The 13242-nt window shown below is 37.3% G+C and overlaps 1 protein-coding gene across 3 annotated transcripts in view; it reads right to left on the bottom strand.

The window, feature by feature from the left end:
- The window catches only part of LOC126095767 (protein AF-9), a 112950-nt gene that overhangs the window by 96257 nt on the left and 3451 nt on the right, over positions 1–13242 (bottom strand). For 2 of the 3 annotated variants that reach the window (XM_049910571.1, XM_049910573.1), the window contains exon 2: positions 2630–2810. In XM_049910571.1, coding sequence (XP_049766528.1) covers positions 2630–2810 — 181 coding nt within the window. The remainder of the gene's footprint in view (positions 1–2629; positions 2811–13242) is intronic. The other variant, XM_049910572.1, reaches the window with a different exon arrangement.

Raw genomic sequence — 13242 nt, 5'->3', positions numbered from 1 at the left:
TCTTGCTGAGAATGTTGAATAGAAGGCTATATGGCAAGCTGGATAGAGGCAATGCAGAGTAGCAGTTTGGATTTAGAAGAGGAAAAGGAACAAGAGATGCTATTGGCCTGTTCAGAACTGTAGGGGAAAGATATACGGAAAAAGGTAGAGAAATATTTGCTGTTTTTATAGATTTAGAAAAGGCTTTTGACAGAGTTCAGTGGAACAAGTTGATGGATATTTTGAAGAGGAAAGGAGTAGATTGGACAGAGAGACGACTGATACAGGCTCTATATTTACACCAGAAAGTAAGGATAAGGATTGGAAATGAAATGTCAGAAGGAAGCAGCATTGGATGAGGTGTTAGACAAGGTTGTTGTCTTTCCCCACTGTTGTTTAATGCATACCTTGAAGAGATTATTGCGAAAGGCTTAGGTGGGAAAAGAGGAATGCGTATTGGCGGGAAGAGAATAGGATGTATAAGATTTGCTGAGGACATGGTGTTAGTCGCAGAAAGTGAGCGGACAGTGAATAACATGCTCAAAGATCTGAATGAAGCTTGAGTGGAATATGGGATGCAAATAAACACAGCAAAAACAAAGAGTATGGTCATCAGTACAAGACACAGACTGTCTAATATTAAAATAGGACAATCTACCATTAGCCAGGTAAGTGCATTTAAATATCTTGGAAGCACAATAACTGAAGACTTGAGATGTCACCAGGAGGTGAAAACTCGAATTGCCATAGTGAAGGAGGCATTCAATAGCGAGTGGAGACTCTTATGTGGCAAATTAGATAAAGATCTAAGGAAAAGGGTTGGCAAATGTTTTGTCTGGAGTGTGGCACTATATGGGGCAGAAACATGGACGCTGAGACGAGAGGATAAAAACAGGTTAGAAGCATTTGAGACGTGGATGTGGAGAAGAATGGAGAGGATAAGTTGGATGGAAAGAGTGAGTAATGAAACAGTATTGGATAGGGTTGGTGAGACAAGATGTCTGCTGAAGGTTGTAAGAGAAATGAAAAAGAACTGGTTGGGACATTCACTGAGAAGGGAGTGCTTGCTAGTAGATGCTTTGGAAGGATTGGTTTGTGGGAGAAGACAGAGGAAGAAGGCGATACAAGATGATAGACGACATAAAGGGAAGAGGAAATTATGCAGACCTCAAGAGGATGGCAGAAGACTGGACAGCCTGGAGAACTACCATGTGAATACCTGCCTTTTGGCTGAACACTGATGATGATGATGATGATGATGATGATGATGATGAGCTGCCCTACATGGTCTTCACAATGGACCTCCTCATGTGTGCAAAGACATGAGGAGGGAAGCCTCTAACAATGCATGGCTCATAGCCATGAAAATATTTTGTGTGTGCGTGTGTGAGGATGGGGGAGTGTGGGGGATGGGGGGGATGGGGGGTGGGAGGAGAGGTGGAGGAGGAGGAGGAGGTGTGAGTGAGTGAACTGGAGAATCTAATGCTTTCTTTAGGCAGAAGATATGAACCGATCACATTTGTTTTCTGTATAGTGTGTGCCAGAATAACTTTCACTCATCTGGCTATTATGAATTTAAGTCTGCTCACTGATATTCGTATTTATTTAGTGAACGTAAAAAAACTAGACGTTCTGGCAGATTTGTATGTAGCAAACCCAAAGCTTAAGCTAGGCTGTAATGTGACAATTTGGTTGTAAGTTGGCGAAGCCAAAAAATGTTAATGGAAGAAAACTAGGTGCTCTGAGGCTGACAGTATAGCCCTATGTCTATGTTAGGTTAGAATGTAACAGTTTGGTAGTGAGTGGCAGAAAACCAGTTATGCTGACAGAATAGCCTGTAGCACAGCCCAACATCTGTGTTAGGTTGGAATGTGACAATCTGTATGTGAGTTGACACAACTAGCGAATCTCAATGCAAAAATATGATTTTGCCATAATACACCGATGTGCAACGTAGCCCAAGCTGCCAGAGATGGTGGTCATGTGTGCAAGAGGTCTGCCTGCTTGTGTGAATATGTGTGTGTGTGTGTGTGTGTGTGTGTGTGTGTGTGTGAGAGAGAGAGAGAGAGAGAGAGAGAGAGAGAGAGATTTTCCTGCTCTGAAGAATGCTTTGGCTGAACGCTAATGTGTAAGCGTCTTTTCATTGTGGCTGTCTGAAACTCCATCTATCCTTTCCTTAAATTGCTGATATTCCAACCTGGAGCTTCCATTGTTTTATTTCCAATTTTGAAAAAAATTGTGTCAATGTGTTTACATTCTAACCAAATGGAACAAAATACCAGCTAATTTATTTACAAACAATAGAAAATTACAAACGAGTCTTCTGATTCACTACTGACAACCAAATCATGGTTCATTGTATTCAGTTCCCATCGTATCATGCAAATTATTACTAAGATCGACACCAACACAACAGCTGCTGCTATCGTGCATGCAGTTTTACACAGAGAGAGATAGATAGATAGATAGATAGATAGATAGAGAGAGAGAGAGAGAGAGAGAGAGAGAGATACATATATTATTTAAGTTACTGGATCACCATTATGATCAAAATGTCATCCAATTCACTTTTCGATACAAGTATCGGAGAATAAAGTATAAACAAATTTGAGATCACATAAATACTACATAATTATGTAAAGACACTTACCACGGATAGGTTTAGGAAACGTTTCATGCAAATGGAACACTACTTTTTCCACAAAATGCTGTATCTCAGCATTATCTGTACCTCGCACAAACACTTTCCAATCATGAGTGAAGCCTTCTGGTGTGCGTTTTGCACGAATGGATGCCTCATGGCCAATGTCAAATGATACTCGCACACACTGCTGACAAAAAGGAAATGATGTCTCATTAATGGGAAAAAGAGGTACGCCTTGTATACCACACTACATTGTCTCTCAGAAAATACTGACTGGTAGTGATGAAGGTACTGGCAGAAGAAAGTGCTGACCCTCAGTTTACTAAGGATTACTCTGACAAACAAACTGTCGTATTTTAGAATTCCCCACATGCTGGTAACAAATACCTCTCCATATGTACCACTAGAAGGCATTGTCTATTGTATAAATGGTTTAGTCCTTTTGTATTGATGTTATTGTCTTTGAATTTGATCAAACATGTAACATGCAAATAACCCAAAATATGTTCTTGTGGATTAGCACTTTCTTCCGTTGACTCTTTCAATTGTTCTTGGTAATCACATCAGATACAACTGTGGAACAAATATAATTTTTTAGTTACTACTAAGGGAAGTGCCCATGAATATCAATATAAATGAGAATTTATTAAATAGCTGTATTACATCAGTGTACATATAGATCATATGTTCATATAACTCACAGTGTGTTCTTTCTACTAGTCTGATGTCTAATAAATTGCAAAGTCTACTAGGGTAGTCTTTACAGACTGCCTACTATCACAGGATAGATAATCTCTATTTCATAATTTGACTAATGTTGGGTTAGTAATGTGTGTGTTGGAAACAAAAAGGTCACAGGATCACTGTGGAAAACAGAATATTTCAGTCAGCCTTTAATCTAGCTTCACCTCTAAATGATGTGAAAATTCATCAGGAACGACAGATGGTTTCAGCTTCAAGATTAAACTGCAGACTCCTATTTTATTACTGGGGTAGAGTATGCACACAAAAGATGGGAAAGCAGTGTCCAGTAAGAAGATTTGCACCGGCAACTGTGCCACATGGAATTATCATTATTATTACCTGTCTACTGGCTTTCTAATTGAAGGGGCATTAAACCATAAATTTTCCTTCCTGTATTCTATGTCATAGAATTATTTCATCAAGCAAGAAGCAATACGCATAACTGTTTTGAAGTTTTGCTGGTAGAGTGTTCCATAGACAGAAAAAAAGTCTTTGAAGCTAGTATTTTTATTTAAAAATTACAGGGCTTTACAACATTACTGGTATGTAAGTTCTCTCACGAAAAACCTTGGCAAATAAAGTAATAAGAAGAGTACTAGAGTTAAACTGTAGCCTCAACTGATGATGATATCTGGAAGATAATTTGGAATGCTCATTACATTACTTTGAAGGTTTACTTTCAAAGTGACATGCTACAAAATGGGTGAAGTATTTTGTTAGGTGCACAAAATTAAGGAATGGAGAATTTATAAGAAAAGTCATGTATGGATATGACTATTACATTAGCATACATTACATGACAGGTTTCATGGTTTGCATACAAATGTGTCAGATACTGTAAGTGATTTCTCACATGATTACTTAGCAAAAGCATTCACTTTGTCCATAACTTTATCCACATAATAATGGGGGTTTGTATCAGGCCTCTTTTAAGATACACATGTTTTTGAAGGTCAAGCTAAAGAACAAATTTGTAACACAATTTCAAACCATTGGAGGTTACACAAAATACTTTACTGAAAGTTTAATGTTCTTAACTGACAATTTTAAGCTCTGGGATCCTCATCTGGATTGCACAGTGTTATCAATACAACACAACTGTTGCTTAAGATAACACATAGGCTACACAAGATCAAAGATCTTTCATTTTAAGCAACAATTCTACTGGTAATACTATGCCCTCCAAATGACTACCCCTGTGATCAAGACTAGCAATCAACATCTATGTTGCAGGTATTTGGTAGTTCAAGGTGTCATTTTTAAAATATATAATAGCCATGGAGTACTACTTCAAAACAAATTAAGAAAAGGAGGAAGAGTACTGTTACTAAATGATAGTACAATGAAAACTGGAAGAGGCAAACAGAAGCTGCTATACATAATAAAGAAGAGCACAGTCCAAGGCTTAGGTCCTAATGTAAAGCATATAAATAGCTTCTCAGAATACTGTACACATTAGAGAATGTTTCTGTATGTCCATCCTTTTGCCTGAAGGTCTGGGAGACTACAGCTGTTCATTATTGTAAGAAAATGGAACACCTACAGCCATCCTTATGATGTCCTCCATGTGTTGCTACAGTTTCGGCACCTCAATGCACCATCTTCAGGCATTAGTTCCTGAAGATGGTGCGCTGAAGCTGGTAACTACACAATAAAGGGCATCATAAGGATGGCTGTAGGTGTTTCATTTTCTTACAGTAGAGAATATGTGAATATGAAGAATATCAGAACTAACAATCTACAGTCACCAACAGGAAAGGTTTTAAAACTGGCAAACAGTAAAATTGGGTCAGCTGAACCTATTGAGAGGGGTTTTGATCTTTAACATAATAATACTGTAGCATGTGACATCATACGTGTGTGAACATAGATGGAACAGTACACTGGCAATTTTTGTTTCGCTTCTACATTATTTTTTGGGATGTTCATTGTGTTTACAGATTTACTGGTAGTGTAGTTTGAGGTTTAGGTTAAGTACGAAGGTGATAGTTTGCTTGTTAGATGGTGTAGCTGATGAACAACTCTAATTCTTGGTATTGCAAATTTTGGATTTCAAGTAGTGGTTAATATTTGTTTTGATGATATCAAGGGTCAAACTTTTTGGAAAAGAACTAAATCAAACAAAAAATGAAAATGGCTATATTTTATAGAGTATTAAACATACTGTACAATAAGCCCTACTGGTATTTTGCAAACCTAAAGCACTAATGAACAGCAATTGATTATAGAATGGTAAGATGCAGAGCAAAAATAATTATAGTACTTGAAAGAAAATAGCTATAGATTAAAAAAGAATTTAATTAAGAATAATAATAATAATAATAATTTTATTGGCAATCAGCCTTCACAGCAGTAGATAACATCACACATATAATACAATACAATTGGTAAAAAAAACCCAGGCTTGTTATTAGTGTCACAGTGCTATATTACAGTTGAAGTATTCATTTATGTTGTAGAATGGGTGGGTGACTAACCAGTCTTACAGTTAAACTTAATTATTCTAAACTTAAGATGGCACTAGGGAATGAAAAATGGGAATATTTCTATAAGTTATTCAGTAACAGTTTAAATGAAACCTGTAATTTAGTTAAAAAAGTAAATAAAGCTGTAAACCATAAAGCCGAGAATCTCCCTTCTGAAATTATTGAACTGAGGGAGAAAATGAAAGATTGCTATACACTTTTTAGAGATACTAAACTACAATATTTCTCAACAAAATATAAACTGCTCAGAAAAAACATACAGAGTCCTTGACTAACCTAAAAGCACAGAAATATACCTCTGAAATAAGGAACTCTAGCTGTATCAGTAAAACTGCCTGAAAATAATGCATAAAGAAAGTGGGAAACAGAATTACTATGAACACAGCAACATAACATTAAAAGAAAATAGTGAAGAAATAAATGACCCAAAAGAAGTCTGTGAGAAATTTATACAAAAGTTCAGTACAGTTGGTACAAATGAAGTTCATGTCAAGACAGAAAATTTTAGTCTTGGAAAATCTAGCCAGTCCTTTTATATCCATGGCATTACTGAGAGGGACGTCCTGGCAATCATATCAGCACTTTGACCAAAAATGTCTTGTGGCTGGGATGACATTTCACCTAAACTGCTAAAGGAATGCAGGTATGAACTGGTGAAACCCCTGACTCACTTGATAAATACCTCCCTCAGAAATGGAGTATTCCCTGACCTTTTGAAAATTACTGAAATTATACCAGTGCATAAAAAGGGATTAAAAACTGACACTAAAAACTACAGGCCAATATCATTAACCTCAGAACTAGGTAAATTGTTAGAGAGAGTAATACTAAATCAAGTTGAATCATATTTCACCAAACACAATCTGTTAAACAACATACAACATGGATTTAGAAAGGGGAGATTTACTACAACAACAGTAGCATCTTTTATACATGAAATATTAAATAAGCTGGACAAAAGTGACAAGGTAATAGGCACTTTCCTAGATATGAGTAAAGCCTTTGATACTGTGAATCATACCATTCTTCTGTGTAAGCTAGAAGAGTGCGGGTTGAGAAGACTAGCCTAGAAACTACTTACCTCCTATTTGAAAGACAGGAAACAGTGTGTAAAGCTAACGTATCAAAATAATGAGCAGCTCCTAACAACCAAATCAAACTTCAGGACACTTCAATGTGGCGTGCCTCAAGGAAGCATACTAGGGCCTTTTCTGTTCCTTGTATATGTAAATAACTTATTTGAACCCCAAAATTGCATGGTCGTAAGCTATGCTGATGACATATCCTTCATCAGCTCTGACAGTGATATGCAGTCTGCAGCTAACAGTACAGAGATCAGTTTCAGTACTCTGTCCGCATACCTTACAGCAAACAAGCTTCTTGTAAATAAAGACAAAATGGTAATAATGAAGTTCATCCACAATTATAATGCTGCCATAACTGATACTGTATTTACATCCCCATTGGGTACCTTATTAAATAAGTTGTGCCCCATAAGTTCACAGCTGTTCAGCGATTTTGATAGTCTGTGATATGGGTAGAAATACAACTCTCCCTCCTGTGTTGTAACAATGTACATTTTCTCTACATTTTGCTTCCTGTAACTTCTTTTTTGTTTAAATTAAAACATAGTATATGTGTAAGTTTGTTACAGTCATGATTTTTTTGTTCATAAAACAAGTTTACAGTGTGCCTTATACTAAGAACCAGTAATTGCCCTAACAGCTTCCTTCTGCAGCATAAAGATAATGTACACACAACTAGAGCTCCCCCATAAAATAATACCATATGTCAGTATGCTTTCACAGAAGCAAAAATAGGCTCTTCTAACATACTTTTTGTGTACACAGTCCATAAGTCGCCTAAACATAAAAATTACTCTTAACAGCTCACCACTAATGTATTGTACATGATGACCCCAAGATAATTTATTGTCTAAATATATTCCCAAAAACTTACCATAACTAGAATCATCTGATGGATGCTTGCCTTTCAGACTAAAAACCATGTGCTGTGTTTTGTTATCACTGTACCGTACATTCTGAATGATGGCAAATCACTTATCATTATAAGGAACAAAAAAAAGGCCCAGTATGGTCCTTGTGGAACACCTACCGTAACTTGTTCTGTACTTGACATATTCTTGTCAACACAGACAACTTGCCTATGGTTCTGTAGATATGATTTTAATAGTTAAGGGTGTTGCCTTCAGTACTATAGCATTCCATTTTTCCAGAAGTGGTATGTGCTCTACAGAGTCAAAGGCTTTAATTAGATCACAAAAAATGACTTGAGCAAAGGCTTTATCTTCTGACACTTGATGTATGTATTTCAGTACATAGTCTACAGCATAAATAGTTGACAAGTTTTTCCTAAACTTATACTGTGATTCACTAATTATTCCTAGATTTTCAAAGTAAACAGGTAACTGTAGATAAATTACACATTCCAGTTCTTTAGAAAAAGTTGGGACTACAGAAACTGGCCTGTAACTTGAAGATGAGTCAGTACCTCCTTTTTCATACCTTGAAACTACCCTAGACAGTTTCGGCTCATGAGGAAAATATCCCTCAAATATAGGACTGTTTATACAATATGTTAAAGGATACATAGTACAATCTACTACTTTCCTTGATATATTGCAAGATATGTCACATATATCTACTCTGTCTAAAGGTTTTCACTGTTTTACTATTCTTGGGACGAGACTAGGTGAGACCTCGTAGTAAGCAGACATAGCTGATGGTTTGGCAATAGCATTTCTTACTTCTTCAACTGATTTAATACAATAATCATTGAATGTTTGGGGAAATACATTAATTTTCTTGTTTCTTTCATTTTTAGCAAAAGTATTTATTAGTTTCCAATACTGCTGAAACTGTGTGTTTTTTTGGCTTCCACAATAGCTTTTTTTAATGATAGATTCCTATACTTAACATAGACTAATCTGGCATCTAACAGAAACTCCAGTTTTTCTAGAAATACACTGGTGATACCCTTAGGTGACCTATACCAGGACATTGTTAATAACTTAAAACTATCAATAACTATACCAGTAGCTTTAAAATTCTATACGTCCCACAAATACTCTAGATCCAACTTATTAATGGAGCAATTGAGTTACTCTTTCATATAGATTGCTACACCACCTCTTATATGCAAGTTCCCTCTAGATAGCCCACTGTTCATTCAAGGAAAAAATATCAAATATATTCTCTTGTCCAAAATTATTCACCAAAAATTCTTTCTTTTTTACTCCTTGAATGTTCAGGAAGCAAATCTTAATCTCAAAACTGTTATTCCCTTCAGACCGAATGTTTTGGCAAGAAGCTATAGTATCTTTCACACTACTTATCTTATGGACTTCTTCATCTTGCTGCATCCAACTAAAAAAATTCATTTAGGAAGAGAGGAGACACTGTTTTCCACTTACCAGCAACACTTGACCTTGGTTCTACATAGTAAGATATGGCACTTAAAATTTAGCAGCACGATCAGTATGTCCTGTCACAGATTATACAAATAAAGAAGGAATTACATAACGAATGTATGAATGTACAAACCAAAAAATGTTGTGCGTATAAAGAAAGCAAAAGCAAAATGTAAATGGAAATAAACAACTATTAAAGAGATGGTGGAAATCTCAAACAAATAATAACAGAAAGGTGATAGAAAATGCTGAATTACATAAAATTATTCAGATATGTCTTTGAAGGGACATGAACAGGTACAAAGCAAAATGTGGCAAGAGAAAGAATTGGTAACGAGAGTATTAAGAAAATAGAACAGAAACTTATATTGGACAGACATCATATTTCAACAGCTGAGAGAGAGAAAACAGGACAAGCTTTCAAAGTTTTCTTTAAATGTTTATATAGTTCAAGGGATGACTTTGAAGCACAGACAGTTAATATACAGAAAATAACAACAATCTGGATGTTATGTCAGAGGAGGTTACACAGCCATTCAAGCTAGAAGGAAAGGAAAGACCCTTGGGGATGATTGTATTGAAACAGAAATACTTGAAGTTGGAGGCAAAATAATGTAAAAGACCCTTGCAAAATTGTTTACAGAATGTCTGTGGACAAAGGTAAATCAACAAAACAATAAACAACACTGTAACTGTTCTACTTCACAAGAACGCATATTAAACATTTCATCCTTCTTTCCATAAAGTACAAGACTCTTATTACAAACATCAACGAATCTGTAAAAAATGTCACTGGACTTTAGTGAAGCAAAGGAAAAAGCTACTGATGCTGAAATACATCTCACAGGTGTTACAGTTATATAACCATTACTTTGAAGAAAAGTACCAGTACTGTCTACACTAAAATTAAATTTAAACCAACAGACACACATAGACCAGTAACCAGGGTATTCTGTGCAGTTCCCTTCATTGCTTTATTGTTTGTTCTCATTGGACAATATGTCAACTCCAAACTCTTGATCAATTTATTCCCACCTACCTATATCCATGATGTAATTAAAAAACACTGTTGAGTATAAATAAGTGAAGGGAACTGCACAGAATATCCTGCTAACTGGCCTGTGTGTTTGTTGGTTGTATGCTTAATTTTAGTGTATACAGTACTGGTACTTTGCTCAACGCAATGGTTGGATAACTGTACCAGTCGGGAGGTGTATTTCTGCATCATTACCTAGCCTTGAGAGTTTTAATGAAAGGTGATCTGCTGTCACTAGTTCACATCTCCAGTGCGGCAAGTTACATAGTTTATAACAACAAAAATAATCAATTATATTACGTTTCTTATTTAGCTTTTCCTGTGTTTTACTAGTACCATATTTCTTAATTTTTGTGTGTGTTTTTCCATTTAAGAGGTTTAGTCTCACATTTTGGAAGTGTAATTTCATTCAGTCTGTAGCACAGTATTTGCTCTCTTATTTTGTTTCGAAGACAAGTGTCCATTTCCTGTGTAAGCCAGTCAGTCAGGCCCTCCACTTAAGAGGTTTAATCTTGCATTTTTAACTCTATGGATAAATTCAGGCACTCTGTAGAGTAGTTTCATTTTTTCTGAAGAGCCAGCCACACATCTTATTAAGGCTCAGCTTCCATTAGCGACACATTGAGACTGTAGCAAGTTACATATCTAAGTTTCTGTCTGCTTTTGTAGTTTACTTCTTCAGTCAGTGCTGCTGGCATGGGTAGGATGTGTGTACACTGTGTGTGGATGCAGGAAGAGCTGACACTGTTCACGGATAGAAGAATGCTAAGGTCAGCAATCTTCAGGCAGTGCTCTCTGGGTGTAGTGGTGGCAGAGAATTTGGCGTGTCACATGGAACACCCCAGGTGTTGGTTGGTTCGCCCATGGGCTCTGCTGTCTAGGCCCTCCTAGTGTACGCGATGCATTGTATCCACTCTCACAGCCGGCTAAATGGTCTGTAGTAATGCATTCGCATCTCTTGAGGTGGATGGCAAATGTGGCGGCTGACCTTATGGACTTGTCTATTTGACCTGTGAGTGAACATGTGGCTGTTTCCTCAGAGGGGTCTGAGCAGGCTCACATGGGCAGTGGGATGCTAGTTTTCCGGAGCTCCAACATAAGGCAAGTTATGGAGCTCCTTAGGAAGATAGCGTTCAGAAAGCCAGTGTGCACTTGGTATGCCTGCTGGGGGAGTGGGCTCATACGAGAGCATCCTTGCCTATGGCTATCGAGTGTGCAGGGTGCAGTCATCTGCAAGTTGTGGCTCATGTCGATATCAACAGTGCCTGTCACATGGGTTCTGACGCCATCCTCAGTTAGTGCAGGTGGAGTGATGAGGCTGCTGGCCTCACACATGATGTCCACGTAGAGCTTGCAATTTGCAGCATTGTTCCCATAGTTGATTGGGGTCCTTTGGTTTGGAACCAAGTGGAGGGTCGCAATCAATAGCTTCGTCAAATCTGTGACAGTATTGGGTGCAGATATCTAGACCTGCATTATCAGGTGGGGATTTGTAGTACTCCCTTTGACAGTCAGGGGTGCACTACAAAATGAAGCAGCTACTTGGGTAGCACACTACTTGTGGAGTACACATGGGGTTACTTAGGCTGTGTGGTAGTTTGAGGTACTCTAATGAACACACACATTTGACATGCAGAAAGGGAAGTCAGACCACATTCAGGGTAAAACACTTTAACTGTTAAAACTTTATCAGTAAATTGTCGCAGCATTCATAACAGAGTTCTCGAATTTGCTGCCCTCCAGGAAAGTTCTCTCACTCAAGATATTCTTGGGACCGAACATGAAGTACAAAACTCTGAGATACATAGCAAGCCATAGAATGTGTATCAGAAAGACACATTAGATTTCATAGGATGGGGAGTGTTCATTGTTGTTGACAAAAATATTGTCTCCATTGAGGTCAAAGTCGAATGTTACAGTGAAGTTATCTGGGCACATATAAATAGTCAATAGGATACACCAAATTAATTGTTGTATGTTTTTACTGGCCACCAAAACAACTGTGACAATTTTACAGTCATTCAAAGAAATTCTATGGTCAGCAGCACATAAATACTCAGATCATGTAATAACAGTTGGAGGTGACTTTAACCTACCGAGTATTGGTTGGAATATCTATGTATTCATTGCGGGGGAGGAGTCCATAGCCTACAGACAGTCAGTCCTCAGAAGTTCTTTTGAACACATTTTCTGAAAACAGTCCTCCACAGCTAGTTCAGCAACTAACATATAATGTAAATATGTTAGACAGTCTTGCAGCTACAAACGGGCTGGACTTTATTGACAGCATATGTATGGAGATGGGGATTAGTGAGGAAGCAAAGGCTGTGGCACTCTTGGTTCAAAATAGAACACACAAATGATGCAATGGAAATTTTAGCAGAGATTTGTGTGTCTGTGAAAAGTTCTATGTACAAAGCATACCACCGTCATACTTGGCAAAAGATCTGACCGAGAACCTGAGGAAATTCTGGTCCTATGTAAAATTGCTAAATGGGTCTAAGGCTTCCATCATGTCACTTGTTGACAAATCTGGTGTGGCTGTTAAGACAGTAATATGAAAGCTGAAGTTTTAAATTTCACATGTAAGAAATTGTTCATGCAGGAGAATCGTGCAAACATATTGTCATTTGACATCGAACAGACTCTCATATAGAAGACACAGTAATATGCATCCCTGGCATATAGAAACAATGGAATAGTTGAAAACAAATAAGTCACCGGGTCTAGATGGAATCCCAATTTGGTTTAACAGAGAGTACTCTATGGCATTGGTTCCGTACTCGGCTTGCTTTTATTGTGAATCTTTCACCCAGCACAAAATCCCAAGTGACTGGAAAAAAGTGCAGATGACTCCTGTATATAAGAAGGGTAAAATTACAGAACCGCCAAATTACAGACAAATATCCCTAAGATTGGGATT

Source organism: Schistocerca cancellata, chromosome 8 (genome assembly GCF_023864275.1).
Source record: "Schistocerca cancellata isolate TAMUIC-IGC-003103 chromosome 8, iqSchCanc2.1, whole genome shotgun sequence".
NCBI lineage: Eukaryota > Metazoa > Arthropoda > Insecta > Orthoptera > Acrididae > Schistocerca > Schistocerca cancellata.
Note: the sequence above shows the minus strand (reverse complement) of the source record. Positions and strands in the feature narration are given on the sequence as shown.